A 17,677-nucleotide genomic window follows, 5' to 3' on the forward strand; every position below is an offset into this window, starting at 1 on the left:
GGCCTTTACTTTTTTGACCCAAGGGCTGCATCTATTAAACAATCTATTTTCGGAAAAAGCTTCAATTCTTTCATAACCAAAGGTATGAGGGGGGAAATGCTGAATTCATTCTGAATGGTCAGGCTAACAAGGTTACCACCCAAAGGGCACAAAGTCTCATTTTATAACCACTCCACTTTATCTCTACACTTTGGAAAATGAGTTCCAGGAAACCTGATTGATATTAAATATTACCTGGATTCACCCTGTTAGGTTTAATTACGAACAAGGGATGAAGAAGAGATAAGATCTCACACACAGAAGCCACCACAATGAATTTTGCTATGCATGACCAAATTACTTTAAAAAACTCATCTCAGGCAGTGTCTGACTAACAGGCTAATAGCTACTGTTAGCTGGTTCCTCAAATTCACCTTAAAATGTGTGTTTTTTCCCTCCATCAATAAAACATCCTAAATATCATTCAGCGTGTTAAAAAGCCAGTATATTGTGAGTCTTACGCCGGTCCTCACACACATTACCTCAAGATTTTTGTAAAGCTGTGGCATGGCAACTGTCTGTAACAGTTAAGCAATAAAAGTAATGAAAAGATTGCTTTACTTCCAACCCTAACTCCTGAAATTCTCAATAACTGATAACAGCCTTTTCCTTTTTGCCACTATCTAACAGAGCAATGATGCTTGAAATCTAGCCTTCCCCTTGCAAAAAAAAAAAAAAAAAGTGCTCTCAAGCATGCCTGATTCATTTCAAGAAGAGCTAAGAGCCAGATGCAGTGTTTCTAATTCATAAAAATAGGCACGCTCTACTCATTGGAAACCCCTACACAACCTGTGCTCTGATATGAAGCAAATCAAGCAAAAAGCTTCACCTCCAGCGGAGATTTGCATGGAACAGCAGCATGCATGAATTCTGTACAGCCTGAATACACCATCCTCTGTGAGTATGTCACAGAAGGAATCAGTGGGACATAAATGAGGGCTAAAAGGCCTCTGCTGCTTCTGATTGTGACCATTCTTTTTATTTTTTATTTTTTTTTGCAATTTGTCGTTAAGCCCCCTAAAGCCTGGTACTAAAACACAGGCATCTGTTAAAGTTAGAGCCGTCTAATGGGATTTTACATTCATTATTGTCACCAAAACAAATGTTGTTGAATTCTTAAGGTCTGAAAAACACATTTAGGTCTGTTTGCCAGGCCCTTTGGGAGCACAGAGTTGATACAATATCTAAAATATCAATAGCATGCACACAAAATGATATGTTTTATTACACTGAAATACTCTTGTGTCTGTTTGCTTTGTACTGCTTGTTGTGTGCCTGACCTTTGAATAACAATTATTTTGAGCATTCAGAGGTTACATGCAATTGAATCACGCCCAAACTGAATGTCTGTTGAGATGTGAGTGCCCTCCATTCTGCCTGCTGGCTCACCAGTTGCTGTTCACTGGGAGGCACGCCGAGCGTCGAGTTGCACTTGTCAAGATCTGAAAGTCTGGCAGGAGCAGAAAGTACAGAGTTATTCCACCCTGACCTGTCCTCACCTACGCCTTTCACCCGCCTTGCCGCTGCCGCCTGAAGAGCTCGATAAACCCATGAGCATTTCATTTTCTAACACAGCTCAGGGTAACGGAGCACAAAACCAATGCCAAGGCTGTCAGGAGAGAAGAAGAAGAAAGGCAAACAATAGACAGGAGAAAAGACTTTACTTTCTGACATGGAAGCAATCACTGTCCACAAGGAAACGCTCTACAAGCAGAACATGCTGTAAATGCATTTTTCAAAAAAAAAAAAGACAAAAGAAGTCTGTCCACGTTATGAAATATGTCAGGTGAAGGCAGCAAACTGGATTTAAACAAAGGCTGCCTGACATTCAAAGCAGGCGCGGCAGATTGCTGTAGAGTTAGATGGATGCGAGTAACCTTTCAAGTAGGTTAACAGCATCGTGAAACAAATATGCTGCCAATTTAACCTGCTGCATTTGATAGCAGTAAACTCATTACGAACACTGAAAACGAATGAGTTTGACACAATGCAGCCATATGTCCAATTCAAAGATTTAGCATCCTTCAACAAAGGTCCGTCTTGATTTCTGTCGGTGCCTACTTGCTAACACAGTAATGTCAAAGCTGTGCAGGATGCAGTAATAACACTCTGCAGATGTGTAGCTGAGATCAAAAAGGATGGCCATATTTCAAAGAAAATCTCTAGTTCCTTTGGGATTTGAGGGTGCCTGATGCCAGAAGTGGTGTCTTGCTGAATGTTTCCTGTCTGTGACTTTGACAATCAAATAAAGGCAAAACATATACAGTGTATTACAAATCCAGTTCCCAAAAAGTTTAAAGACAGTGTAAAACATAAAAAACAACAGAATGCATTAATTTCTAAATCTCACAAGCCTGTATTTTATTCATTGATAACAGAACATAGAAAACTTCTCAAATGTCTAACAGGCCAGTAACATGACTGGGTATAAAAAGAGCATCTTAAAGAGGCAGAGGCTCATCAATCTTAAAAAAGGAAAAAGAAAAAAAAAGAACTACATCTAAATTTTACAGAATAATACTTTGGAATAATTTCAAAATAATGTTTCCCATTGTAAAATTGCAAATACTTTTAGTGTTTTGAACCTGGAGAAATCTCTGTATACACAAGGGACAAAGCTGAAAGTCAGTATTGGATGCCAGTGATCTTTGACCCCTCAGGCAGCACTACATTGAAAACATGGACATGACTGTGAACACAAATCCCCATGCCATCCATAAATGCAGGTTAAAGTTCTGTCATGCAAAGAAGAAGCCTTACATAAAGATCATCCAGAAACGCTGCTAAGTTCACTTAAAATGGACTTAGGCAGAGTGAAATACTGTTCTGTGCTCAAAATTTGACATTGCTTTTGGAAAACATAAACAAATTGTCTTCTGGACTAAAGTGAAGATTGGCCATCCTGTTTTTTAACAAGCCCACATCTCTGATAGTGTGGGGATTTTTCTGGGAAGGCTATTTGAGCAAAACAATGCCAAACTGCACACTGCATCTATCACAACAGCGTGTCTTTATACCACAAGAGGTAGAGTGAGGAACTGGCCTGCCTGCAGTCCAGACCTTTCACCAACTGAAAACATTTGGAGCATCATGAAAAGGAAAACACAACAAAGAAGCTCCAGGAGCTATAATCCTGTATTGGACATGAATAGGATAACATCTCTCTCCCAAAAGTCAAGCAGCTGGTCTCTTTAGTTCCCAAATGTCTACGGACTGTTGTTAAAAGAAGAGTGAATGCTACACAGTGGTAAACATAACCCTGTCTAAAGTTTGTAAAAACACACATGAAACACACAGCCATGAAATTTAAAATAGGCTGATATCTTTTTAATTTTTAATTACATTTTCAGAAACATTTTCCCAACGTTTTTGCAATTGGCTTTGAATAAAAAGTTCCCACAGGAGCTGGCAGAAAGGAAAAAATGTCTGAATGATCAATTAAAAGTTTCCAGGAAGCTTGAAACATGGCTCCAAATGAATGATATTGCTATATTGAAGCTACTTCACCTATAAACAAGCAACAATTTACAAACTCACATGTGCAAACATCTGACTTATTACAGAGTGAATTAAAAAGGCGCCACAGTAAAATCCATTTTCCTAACCAGCACGTGACAATAAAACACCAGGGTAAGGAGCACCATGGTAGACTCATTCTTTATTTAAAGCAATTCACATCAGGTACAATGCTTTTTAGGGGTCTTTGAGCTTATTAACTGGTTGTATGCATGCTCAATCATCCAGGTAAGGATGACTGAGCATGCAGTCTCGATTGATAGAGACTGAAGAAGTCACTTGTATAAGTGACGAAATGGTGCTCCCACTGAAAACGATACAACAAGATGAACAGAATCAACCTTTTTGGGTTTATTTGCTGGTTGTTGGCAGGTGGGATGTGTCACAGTCTACTGCTGATTAAAATTCACTGGGATTCACCTGTAGTGCTCAACAGTAATACATTTCTATAGATTAAGGGCAAATCCTAAAAATCCTGAGTAGAGCTGGAGATTAGTGGTTACATTTATTAGCAGAATGGCAGATATTTTGCAATTTTACTGCAAAAAATAAAACGGTCAAACTGCTTTTCTCTTGCAAGAATCTGCAGCATTTCTGTCGTTGCTTTTTTTTAATAGTACACTGGCATCTTCTAGTTTTTGATTGCTGCTTGCAAGACAACTCAAGCGACTTGAAAATGTCACTTTGGACTCCTGGAAATTGGCTGGTATTTCTTAATTTATTTTCACTGTTGCAGTTTAGAGGGAAAAAAGTCAGCGTGCCCCTGTGTTATTTCCGTAATGTATTTTTAGTCGCTTTTCCGCCACGTTATTCACAGAACAATAAGTCAACAGTTCATGCATGACATTCTCATCAACTTGGATTTAAAAAAAGACTCTCCAAGTCTTCTGAGGGATGACCACAAACTGTGGGAACAGACACACACAGACACATGCACACACACATACACACCAAGTACAACCTTTGGTCAACATCTGCTAAACAATCTTCTTCTGCTTGTGATTTGATTATTGTTCATATTTCTTTCGAATGACTTTATTAATTAGAAAGTTTGGGGGAAATGCTCACTACCATTCTGTTCTATCCACTTTTGAGGTGTTTGGTACATAACCAATACTTACAAACTGGTCAAATAAGGCAAATAAGGGCTTTCCTAATGAGAAAGGTACATCAGAATGCGTTACTGGGTGAAATAAGGCAGACATTATAAAAATGACACTGGAACCAAGTAGGCTACCATTTGTTATAACATGTTTCGGTAGTTTATTTTCTTTCTATGATAAAAGCCATTTAAGACAATCACACCATGACCGGCGAACGATATTGCTTTGTGGTATATTGCACATTTGACAGACCAGCCCTGTGATCGGAGCAGCATTTGCACCTTGGCCATAAAGTATCACAAACAAACTGAATCTGACAAGGAAAATTACTTTGACATTCAGTTTTAATGGGATGGTTTCGGAAACGCGTAGAATAAACAGTATTCCATTAATTTTCTCTCTCTCTCTCTCTCTCCCCGTTTCTTGGGAGGTGGTATTGATGCTGACGTTAGTGACAGAGCCCAGCCCCCGCTCTAATCTGAGAGGAAAAAGTCCCGACGCGGAGAAAGAAGCAACAGACTGGATCGGCGCGGTCGGTACGCGCTCGGGTCAGGTGCGCGCCGGGAGAGCGACTCCAAAACGCGCAGCTGCAAAGCTGATTTAACGCTGCACAAAAACCGAGATCGCTTTGAAATATACACAAATATAATATAAAAAGCTAAGAGGGGGATTTACCGAAGTCTTGATACAAAGACACAGGAGAGCAACAATACTGTCTGCAGGAACGCTGATGGAAACGCACCTGACCATAACCCCTTGCCCAGAAAATTCCGTGCAATGAAGCAGCGCAGACCAGCTGCAGGTTCCTTTGCTTACCTTTCAACTTAATCCGAAGAGCAAAGAATAAATCATGAACTTGACAGACTCTGTTTGGCTCTTGGAAGAGCCCTGGAACCTCAGCCGTGTGGAGGAGGAGGACGAGAAACTTTTATTCGGGATCGGCACGGATAATTTCATCACGCTTCTGGTTTTCGGGCTCATCTTTACGCTCGGCGTGCTGGGCAACTCCATGGTGATCACCGTGCTGGCCCGGAGCAAACCGGGAAAACCTCGAAGCACCACCAACATATTCATCCTGAACCTAAGCATAGCAGACCTGTCTTACCTGCTTTTCTGCATCCCTTTCCAGTCCACTATCTACATGATGCCCACTTGGGTGCTCGGTGCATTTATTTGCAAATTCATCCACTATTTCTTCACTGTTTCAATGCTGGTCAGCATCTTCACCCTGTCCGCTATGTCAGTGGACCGATACATTGCCATCGTTCACTCCAGAAAGTCGTCCTCTATTCGGGTGGCGAAGCACGCTCTAATTGGGGTGGTGGTGATTTGGATACTCTCCCTGGCGATGGCTGCGCCTATCATGTATTACCAGAATATTTTTAAGAGAGGGGAAAATCACACCTTTTGCTGGGAAGTGTGGCCGGATCAGAACCAGAAGAAGATCTATGTGGTTTGCACGTTTATCTTTGGTTATGTGCTGCCTCTGCTGCTCATTTCTTTCTGTTATGCAAAGGTAAGAAAAGGCTGTTCACATGAGTCAGTAATATAATTAGGGGAATTACTGCTAAACAAATGTACATTTGACTTCTGTATCCCTTGTTTACAGGTGTTAAATCACTTGCACAAAAAACTAAGAAATATGTCCAAAAAGTCAGAGGCATCAAAGAAAAAGGTACGTATCATAGCGATGTGTTGGGTGGTTGGGGAATAGCCATTAAATTGATAGTTGACAGTGTGTAGACGCAGTAATTGATGCAACCTGTTCATGCATCAATTTTTTTTTTGAGTGAATAAGACTTCACTCAAGTATTTGGCCGACCACAGTCCAGCACCTATAATTTGGTGCAGGAATAGCCTGCCCTATACCGAATCATTACCTCCAACTCTCCCTTGTAGCCAGAATATTAAATATAAATGCAATATTGTGTACGTGTACTATTAACTGGTGCACTTGAGCTTGATGGCCAAAAGGTAATGCACAATCAAACTGCCATCTAGACTTTATCATACTCTGTGGAGGTCATTTGACTTTCCTGAGAGTAGCTATCTGGAGTCGCCTACTTGATTACCGATACGTCTGTCTGTCTGTCTGTTATGCCACAGCATCTGATAACTGCTTACAATGTTACAAAGCCAGGAGTACTGACTCCCGGTCAGTTGGGGAGATGAACCGATGAGGATTTACATGTGCTTTCGTGCGTACTTCTCTAGAAACATGCTTTTATGACCCGAAACCTAAACAACTGTGGAAAGTGAATCGGGAATTTCTGATGTTCTGATGATTTATTGTGTTTGCTGTGCGGGGAGTCCTGGAAGAGATTGTCACACCAATAACTTTGTGATAAATGGTCAGCCAACAAATCATTAAACCCTGTCATACATAAATTACGTTTGCAGGTACTGAGAGACTAAAATGAATGTCAGGAGAGAGCATTTTTGCACACTTTCAGAGGGAATCAGCAGCTGCAGTGAGGAAAAATACAAGCCGGTGTAAAACTGACAAAGATGAGAATTTTACACTGAAAACTGGAACATTTTCATGCACTTTTGATGAATACGCATGTTTTGTGTTTTCTTGGCAGTATGTTGATTTGTCCAGTACGTCTTAGGATAAGTGTTCAGTAATAACCTACAGTCCCTGTAGGTTATTACTTTATTTCTTTTATTTCTATCATTTAATCTACAAGCAGTTTGAGGGATTTAAGCTACTTACACTTCTTTGTCTTTCCTCTCATGGTGTGAAATGGCAGACACTGTAAAATGAACCACACTTTCAAGAGGAAACAATTTTTGGACTGACACGTGTTCTGTCACAGGCACAACAGTGAATCAAACCCCTGGTTGATTTCTCAGCAGTCTGACTCAGAGACTAACTTGGCTGGTACCAGGAACTCAACCACGGTGGCTTTCATATTATATGAAGAATAGTCTGGGCTGTAGCTTGGAGTGTTGGGAAATATGCTTTACAGCTTTCTTGATTTAATTAAAAAAATCTCTTATCAGTCGTTTAAAAATACAGCGAGGTGGTGGCTTAGCTTATCTCAACATACAGCAAATACTGGAAGCTGCTATTACCCGCATATAGTGCTAATGAACTTCTTACCTGTCGTAACAGTATAAACTGGGTTATGAATTAAAACTATGGGGCCTTTGCAGACATTTTACCACAGATTTATTGATTTATTAATAATTTATTAATTCATATAATTCAAGACAAATAAACCACAGTGGATTTTAATTCAAACAGACACGATATGATTGAAGTGCAGACTTTAAGCTTTAATTCAAGAAGCTTTGTAAAAATGATAATTTACTGGTTAAGGAATTATAGGAATTTATATACACAGTGTCCCAGTTTCAGAGAATCTAAAGTATTTGGACAATTGACTGAGAAGGTAAGTAGTGTTACCTAGTTTTTCATGAAAAAAGAAGCAGACACATTATCTGGATGGATGGATGGACAATGTCTGAAGTTGATTCAAAGTGTTGAATTTATAGCTGATAGTTTCACTGTATTTTTAATATGAGACCTAAGGCGATGTCAGATGTTTGGCAAGGGAGGCCAAAAAACAAAATAAAAATCCAAAGAATGAATGCACTGGCCAACTCAGCAACACTGAAAGCACACAAGATAACTAAAGTTCATGATGACAAAATTCTGTGCGGGGTTAAGATAAACCACTTTGCAAAATCTAACCAATTAAAGAACACTCTCAAAGAGTTCGGTACGCCTTCATGAATGCAAAAACAGATGATTTACCACTGGCTACACTACAACGACTGGAGGACCAGATTAGACTTTGCCAGAAAACATCTACAAGAGTCTGCAAAGTTCAGGGAAAAAATCTTTGGAGAGATGAAACCAAGATGAACTTGAACCAGGATAACCTCAAGTGAGACGTATGGAGAACGAAAGAAGCAGCTCATGATATCATGACTATCTGTCACACATGGTGGAGACAACTTATGGTTGTCAGTGGAAATGTGTCACTGGTGTTTATTGATGACATGACCGATTTATTGATTACTGATAGAAGTAGGAGGCTGAATTGTGACGCGAACTCTCTGGTCAGATTCAGCAAAATGCTGCAAAACCAATCAGACAGTGCATCAAAGTGCAAATGGATTATAAGCCAAAGCAAGCTGCAAAGCAAGTTTCTAAAGTCCAAGACATGGAATGTTCTTCAAATGCCAAGGGAGTCACCTGAGCTGAGTTTTTATTCATAAATGCAAGACTGAATACAAAAAGCTCACAAATAAGCAGCAACTGAAGGCGGTTGAAGTAAATGCAAAGCATCTCAAAGGAGGAAGACGTGATGTCCGTGAGTTCTAGACTTCAGGCAGTCACTGAAATTCTTATTCTATTTAAAACAGTCCTCAGTTCATGCTAACCCTCTGGGGTCAAGTTAAACCTCTTGAATTAAAGTCCAAGGAGCTTGAAAAAGACGGCGACTGGACTTATTTTAGTTTTTTGAAGATGCCTCACCTCTCATCCACGAGGCTTCTTCTTTTCAAGGCCCTAGACTACCATGACCTTGATGACTGGGAACATACACAGACTCTTGAATTAAAGCTGTGGGTTTGTACTTCAATCACATATTAACTATGGTGGTTTACAGAGGCAAAACTAAAAGAAAATGCATCTTTGTCCAGTAAATTATGGACCTGACTGTTTTGTGCAAAAACACTCAGTTTCTCAGGCTCACAATTATAACTTGAAAGCTGACCTGAAGGTTTAATCTGCGAACAAGAAATGATGGCATGGATGATATTATGTAAGAGCAGACCATTTCTTGGTTAGGACGCCCTGTTGTCTTATTGATCTTGCTGCCTGTCAAAAATAATCCGACAAATAACACCCCAATAAAATGAATCGGCGAACCTAGCTGTTCCCCACTTTTTCTGGGTTGTAGGCTATAACTGAGAGGTATCAGAGTCATATCAGTTTATTGTACAAGAAAGAAAATCAGCATATTACTCAAAAAGCTGAATAAATCCTTTAAGTCTAAAACATATCAAATCCTGATGAGCCAGATCATGCGCCAGGTGAGCAAATATGCGACTGACATTCTGGTTCTAGTCTTCTTTTTCATACTATTAGCACACAGACATATTATCAAAGGTTTCCTTCCATAAAAGATGAAAATCAACAGGTAAAAACAATAAATTGCAGCTGGTGAAAGGAAAGGGGATTTGTGCAGAAATGTGTTTAACTTAGGTCTCAGCTGCTCTCTGTCAGGCCTGTGAAATATATTGTTAAAAGCAGCTGGGAAGCCCAAGGTTGCTCCCATGGCTGTTGTGAAATACAACCAATGTTCTTATCGACTTCAGCCTCACAGAGGAGGAATCACACAGCCTTCAAAAGTCACAACACCACACACTGTCAACTCACAAATGTAGCAAACCATAGGGAATATGAACCTCTCTTTTCTGCAAGGTCTTTGCAAGGTTGTCAGAGTTGATTTTTTATATATGCGTCACATATATGCTACAAATCCTTTCTGATTATATGTGTCTGGATGTTTTTTCTGTTTTGAATCCGAGGTTGAGGAGCCATGCAGTAAGCAGTGTTAGATCTTAGGAGTTTAAGTCTGTTATGCAGATGGAGAACACAGATGGTTATAGATAATTACAAAAATAAATGTTTGGCCAAGTCATTCTGAAATAATTTAAGAATGTGTGTAGGCTGTAATATGCATATCTGAAGCTTGGGAGACTGAATGAATTGACTGACACCCAACATCATGCAGTAATTTCCCAGTGACTTTGGGAGTAATGAGAACATTGTTGAATGAACATTTAAAAAGAGCTGCAGAAAGCTGTAAATCCAAATGATATTTTTTGATTACTAGTGATGATTAGTTGTGGAAATATCAAAAATGTAGCACAAACTTGCCAAATGATAATTTCCCAACATTATAACAGTTTTTCTTGTGTTTCTCTTTGAAGAAAAGTCATCTTGGTGTCAATTTTTGACTTTAAAAACTCGAAAGAATTACCTTTGGGTTGTTAGATAACTCCTTTCTTGAGTGATGAGCTAAAAGTTTATGACAGAAGGTGTTTCTGCTGCAGCCATTTACAATATCCTAACAACAGCCTCTCTGTGGGTTTAGGGGAAGATGTGAATGTTTTATGGACACCATTCAAACAAAACCCTGCTTTTACTGTACTACTGCACTAAAACTGTGAGAACCTCTTCATAGTCACTGTGTCTTTGTGTGTAGTTGTGTTGGGGTCAGACAGATTTCTCAGGCCAATGCTAACTTGTATCAAGTCAAAAATGTTAATCTATCATGTGATTGATAAAATATTTTTTTAAAACTATATTTATTGTAATTTATCAATGCTGAACTTTATTTTGTTACAGTTAAATAACGATCGCAGGGCATTTCATCAGACCGCACAAATATTAGCCACATAAAATAGCATTATACTCTAAAGTCACTCATGTGAACATGTTGCCTATGCACACATCCACCAGCACTGAACAGTATCTGGAGTCAGGTTAGCGGCTGGAATGTCTGACTCCATCACTATGCTCAGAACAGCCATTCTAATAATGCACACAGCAGCATTCTTTTAGCGCCCGTGAATACTGCTCCCTGCTGCTATTACCAACCAAAAGACATAGCCACTGTGATATCACCATTTGGTTTAAAACTCTGCATTTTGCAATCATGTTAGCTTTTTTAGATCAAAAGCACCACATTTAGATGAAAGTATGAACTGTTGCTTTAACAGCAAACACTCGTTAGTTTGGATAGCAAGCTAAACTCTATGCTAGCAACACATTTTTGCTAAGTAACACACACACACACACAAAAAACCTACCAGGATTTTTCTAATGAAAGCACACATTTCCACACAGCAAGCCATAATTACTCAGATAATCCATTAAAAATTCTACAAACGTTCACCCCACTCAGAGTTGTCTTTTTTAATAGGCTGTAATTATGCTTTTTAATGCTGTAAAGTAGAGCATTTCAAAACAGGAGTCTGTGGCGAAAGACTTGCTTTTTGGAGCCAAGTGGCACCGAGCTGAACTTCAGTTTTTGGCACTTCTTCATTGGTGTCATTTTTCAGCTTTGCAGATTGTGCCTTTTTAGACTGAACCAAACAGCAGTGCTGAAATCTACAACACCAAAACAATTAGGTTTCTATCGAGACCCTACAGTCAGCTGATTTAGCAATTTTCTGACATTTTTTGTGCTTGCCATAAAAATGTTTTCAAAACCCTGTAGGTTGCATAGTTGTCATACGAGGAAATGATATACTAGGCTTTTAATTTTTCATAACAGTAAAAATACTGCATCTCAGAATGCACTCCAATGAGGTAAAATATCTATGCACTCATATTCATTTAGTTGGGAATATTTTCACTTTACACTTATCATCAGCTCTGTTACTTCTGACCGCTACATGCTCATGCTAACTTATACCCATCAAAACTTGGAAAGCTGAGTTCCTGATTCAGGATTTGCAATATTTCCGTTATCTTTGATGTGAAGTAATTAGCCCTGCAATAAATCTTCTTACTACCTCAGCAAGTCAAGGAGCATGTAATTAGTTTTTCTTCCTTTTTTTGTTTGTAGGAAGAATAACATCGTTTAATTTCTTCTTCTTGGATATTATGTAAATTTGATTTATGATAACTGTCACGTCATGTCAGTAGATACAGAAATGTGTTTATGACACAGGCTGTGGATGAAATGCCACCAGTGACTCATTAAGTGTCGGGTGAAAAGGCATTTACAGTACGTCTGCTTTTTCAAGGTTTTTAGGCCTTAAAAGTATTTAAACAGCTGTCTGAGGTCAGATCTGCTGTTTTTGTTTATACCAGTTCCTTGTTAGCTTCATCCACTGCTCACGCACTATCTGCCTTGGGCACTGTGCTTAAGTTGATTGTTTTCTAATTGGTAAATATGTTCAAAGCTCTCTTAACTTTTTTGGGGGGAAAACAGCTGTAAGACAGAAGAACAGAACAGTCAACATAGCTGTCATGAAATATATGAATTAAACATGTATGCCACATTACCATGCTACTGGATAAACTTAAAAATAACACCTAGCATTTGCAAATAGGAATCACCCAAATGTGCATGTGGAGATGTCAAAAGTCACTTATGTAATGTTGATTAATTAAGGATTTGAGTCTCTTTATTATTACATATGATTCACATGTAAAAAAATAAGTCTGTGGTATGGGATCATTATAATATTATCAGTGCAACGTTCTCAGTATTTACTGTTGAAGTCTAAAATGATTAAATGTGGATGGGGGTATGAGAGGGTTTATTGATGTGTGATGAGCTCCTCGATCCTCAGGCCAAAGAAGAATGGCATATCAACAAAGAATATTAATCCATTATCTTCTGAGCTGCAGGACATTAACCATCCAAAGTCTACTGAAGTGCACTTTAGTTTGGCCTGAAGCCAGAGCCTGCTTACTCTCTCTCTCACTTGCTATCGATGGACTGTCTGACAGATCTCTCCACACATTTCCATGATGCAGAGATAAGAATGCAGTGATATGCATACTGCTGCCAAAATCTAAGATATTAGTTAGCAAAAATAACTCATAATGATTCTCAAGCAATGTGAACTTAAAAATGGTTCTCAAAGACTTCTACTGGAGGGCAGGGACTTGATTATAGGATGTTAATGATCTCACAAAATTTTCACAATGCAGATTGGTCCCAAACATACCACTATCTCATCAATGGCTTTCCAAGCTTTATTCTTCTATTGTAAACAAGACTTCAAGCTTAAATAGAATATTAAATTCTGTATTTGTTATCCCTGCGGGCACTGACAAAATCTTACCTTTTTCCCTTTTCTTTGTGGATCCCAGACTGCTCAGACGGTGCTTGTGGTGGTGGTGGTGTTCTGCCTGTCGTGGCTCCCTCATCATGTAGTTCACCTCTGGGTGGAGTTTGGGACCTTCCCGCTAAACCAAGCCTCCTTTGTATTGCGGGTGGCTGCACACTGCCTGGCGTACAGCAATTCATCAGTCAACCCGGTCATCTACGCCTTCCTGTCGGAGAACTTTAGAAAGGCCTATAAGCAGGTGTTTAAATGCCAGATTGGTACCAGTGACTCCCCGCTTAATGACATCAAGGACATTCGAAGCAAAGCAGATACGCCGCCCTCAACTAACTGCACAAATGTTTGACTTACAGCTGCCACACCCAAAGTCATTGCAAGTCATCAGATATGAGTGGGTGTGCGTTTTTGATGCAGGTACGTATGGTCGTTTGGACATCGCTAAAGCTGTAATATTCCACATAAGCGCTGTTAATTTCACCTGGACTAGAGGGGATAAGGCACCAGTGGCTGCAGGACACGATAACTCCCTCTTTGTGATTGCTACTGTATACGTCATCACTGATGGAAAAAAAAAAAACTGTCTGAAATTGAAAAAAGTGATCCTCCTTCGACAGTGACCTCTCTTAAAATGCAGACAGTGAGTTTATTCAAATCAATTAATTTAAAACTCTGCATGGGGAAAAGAAAAACAATATTGGTGCAGGTCCAATAAGTGGACATTTTTCATAAAAAGTAAGAATTGCATTAAAAGAAGCAACACATTTATACCTGTAATACAGTCTGTTTTTTTAAAAAAAAAAAAATACTTGTAGGATTTTGCAGGATTTGGATTATTCAATGAGGAAGTAGTAAAGGACCACAAAATTGATACATCTGATCCAGTTGTTGTTTTGCCATCTTATTAGAAGAAGATGGCAGGTCATTGTCAGTTTCCTGATGCTGATTTTATTTCTTTAGTGATGAAAGAGGTATAGGATAGCATGCTAGCCGAGCTAGCTTGAATCAGCTCGTCTTAGCTAGCCGTTTCTAAAACAGGTGGCTCCTAGCTACATCCAAAACTATTTCTACAAATTACATGTCAGAAACTAGACACATTGAAGCCCAGTTTACGTGTTGCTAACTACTTTTAGCTTGGTATGCTAATGTTAACTCTGAAAAACTGGACAGTGAAAGCAAAGAATGGTTTTACCAAGATAGTAGCATGATTATGGCCCAATAACTCTATAAAGCTACTCTTTTGTTTCATAAAAAGTGTCTAGGATATGAAGGTCTTTAATAGTCCTAATGTGCTTGTGAATTCTAGGTAAATTAGTACTACTTTCAAGTTGAAAACATGGCTGACTGAGCAACCAAAAATCCCATTTTTTAAAAGATTAGCAAGCATGACTCACTAATACCATGGAAACATACAATTTTGTTTCAAGGTAAGTTGAATGAAAGTTGGCTAATATTTAACTCTGTAGTGGATAACTTTTATTTATTTTGTCTGTTGTTACAGACACCAGGTTGAGAATTAAAACCAGTGCCAAAACTAGTTTACTAGGAAACTATAGGTGCCTATAGACTTCAGCATTGTCTGAACTTGTTTGACAATGGCTTGGTTGTAATCCCTGTAGTCCATGTTTAGAGTTTAAGAGCCTGTTTTGATTTGATTGATCAAAACAAGAATTGATTTGATTTGAACTAGCAAACATGCTTTATAATCATCTTAAAGCAAATTTCATAGGACTACAGACAATATCTTTGTGTAATTGACCTCTGGAGTTTGTGGTCGGTATCACAGCCATCTGTTTGTGGGTGGCAAATAGTCTGCTGTACCTCCCATTGAGGAAAAAATATGAAAGACTGGAACTAAAAGATTTTTTTGTAGTTTTAATTGTTTTTCTACATATTGAAGTTGTAATGCATCACTGTGTGTGTTTTGGGGTTGTTAAATAAGGTACATCTTAACTGCACTCTTGACAAGGATCATATACATGAGTATTAACTGAGTAACATTTTTCAAGTAAGCTGTCCATCACTGCTGATGGTCCTTCACTGTAGATTAAAAATAAAAGACCTACTATTTAAGTTGCACTCTGCTTGAGAAACCATGTATTTTATAATAGATTGGGTTGTAAATACTAAAAGCTAAAGCTTATATTCACATATGTCTTTGGAAATCTTGCTGTACTTGCTTATGATGCTACGTAAACAGTTTTCAGATTGTGTCGTGCTGTATCAATCAGCCTGGCTGTTGAATGTACCGATGCTTGATGTGCTTTTCCTGGTAGCCATCTTTGTAACCAAGAAAACAACAGAACAATGGAAATGAATTAATTTTAATGTTGTACAATATATGTGATGTGCCAAATCACCATATAGCAGCTTTAGCTCAGTGCAACAAAATCATTTAAACTACACAAGATGAGAGCTTTAAATACAGTACAGCTCGGTATTCTCTGTAACCACAAATACTCTGCTTAAGATTTTAGTCCACAGCACCATCTTTCTCCTGAGAACAGCAAATAATCAGGGTCATCTGAGTCTTGCCCTCGCTCTCAGTGAGGCTCTTAGATATGAGAGTCGAGGCTTTTTCTGACAGAACAGAGGAGGTGCAGTTGATGACTTTGCTCACTGTATTGCCGACTGCACAGATAATTATGCCCACAAAGGACTCAGGATTTTCTTTCTTTTTTTAAATAGGACATGCATGGAAACCACATCCTGATGGTGTAGGGAACATAGCTACTGGTTTCCATACAAAGAGTTAATGAACAACATTTGTCTTTTTTAACAAGAATGTATTTTCAGTCTGATATCACTTTTTATTGCAGTCCCCAAATTACAGTGTAACTGTTTTAGTAATTTTAGACTACTGAGTCAATATTAATCATATGTTTAGGCATATCTAAGTACAGGAGAAGAAGATCAGAGTATACAGATTAAGTGGTTCCAGCTTTTATTCTGCTTTATTTGTGTACTTTTTATTATTACTCCTAACGCTGTGAGCTCTTTTCATTTCTAGATTCTATGAGAATTTTTATCACTGTGTTCTCTGTGGTATTTACTGTTTCACGAGTACAATGAATATACTGTAACTGTAATGTGATGGCTATTTTCTTACATGTTTAATTTTCATTTTGAAATGTAGATTTATAGATTAAACTTTCTTTCTTTGTTTTCAAAATTCATTTACTCCATGCTCAGAAAAAATGTAAGATATTTTTTCTAATAAATAAAAATGGAATTAAAAACAGCATGGTAAAACCAAATGTATGCACATACCATTTTGTGAGGAAATGCAATAAATGTCAGTTTCTGGAGAGACACCCATTTGTACAACTTTTAGTGCATTTTGTTTAGTGTGGTTTGCTTTTTGACTCTGATTCCTGTATTAAATCAGCTGTGATATAAAATCAAAATCTGACAAAACAATTATCACTCTCTTTTAAGTATATTGATATCTGGATTGTATTCTGAAATATATCCAGGCTTCTGATTGTGTCTTATGCAGTGCTGCTTGTATTATAGAGTCACATTAAACTCTGGCATTTCCTTGGTGGAGTCGTCTTATTCCATAAACAACACTTGCTCACACATATGAAATTTCACTGTGTTTATTCATAAAGTGAATTCTTCTGTCACACTGAGGCTTTATTTATAAAAGTAGCATTTTCTTAAGCCTCATTTATACCCCAAACCAACTCTCACCTTCTTGATTATCACTGTGTATAACCCAAAGTGCCAAAAGAATGAAACCATGTAGCAGACCCACAGTTCAGATCCCTTCAGTTTGTTTTTTAGATTACACAATATGGAGTGCAATTCCTGGCATCAAATCCACCCAGTGAACCCAATGATCAGAGTGTTTTGGGTTTTTTGTTTTGCAATGATGTTTTCTACTGTAAATATGTAGCTTTTTCAAAGCAGTTCTATTTACAAATATGCAAAATATCAATATAAAAACAGTAATTTAATCCCCTTTGAAACACCAAGTGTATCCACAGGTGTGCAGCTGAAATAAAAATCACCCAAGGGACATTTTTTTATTGCTTTGAAAATCAGTTCAAATAAGAGAAATGGCTCCTCTTAGCTTTAATGAAATTGCTAAGCCTAACAGTAAACAGAAGCAAACTGGGAATTTGAATTTCTTTTCTATGAGGATGGATTGCCGAGGGGCAATTTTTGTTATCCCACCACATTGGCTC

The 17,677-nt window shown here is 38.3% G+C and overlaps 1 protein-coding gene across 1 annotated transcript; it reads left to right on the plus strand.

Moving 5' to 3' along the window:
- Positions 1-5,165: 5,165 nt before the first annotated feature.
- LOC100702711 (galanin receptor type 1) lies at positions 5,166-15,967 on the plus strand. Its single transcript, XM_003443638.5, has 3 exons — positions 5,166-6,174; positions 6,268-6,333; positions 13,513-15,967. Exons 1-3 carry the CDS (start codon positions 5,509-5,511, stop codon positions 13,831-13,833), a joined length of 1,053 nt encoding a protein of 350 aa, XP_003443686.1. The 5' UTR covers positions 5,166-5,508; the 3' UTR covers positions 13,834-15,967.
- The last annotated feature ends 1,710 nt before the right edge of the window (positions 15,968-17,677 follow it).

This window comes from Oreochromis niloticus, linkage group LG11, assembly GCF_001858045.2.
Source record: "Oreochromis niloticus isolate F11D_XX linkage group LG11, O_niloticus_UMD_NMBU, whole genome shotgun sequence".
In the NCBI taxonomy this organism is placed as follows: domain Eukaryota; kingdom Metazoa; phylum Chordata; class Actinopteri; order Cichliformes; family Cichlidae; genus Oreochromis; species Oreochromis niloticus.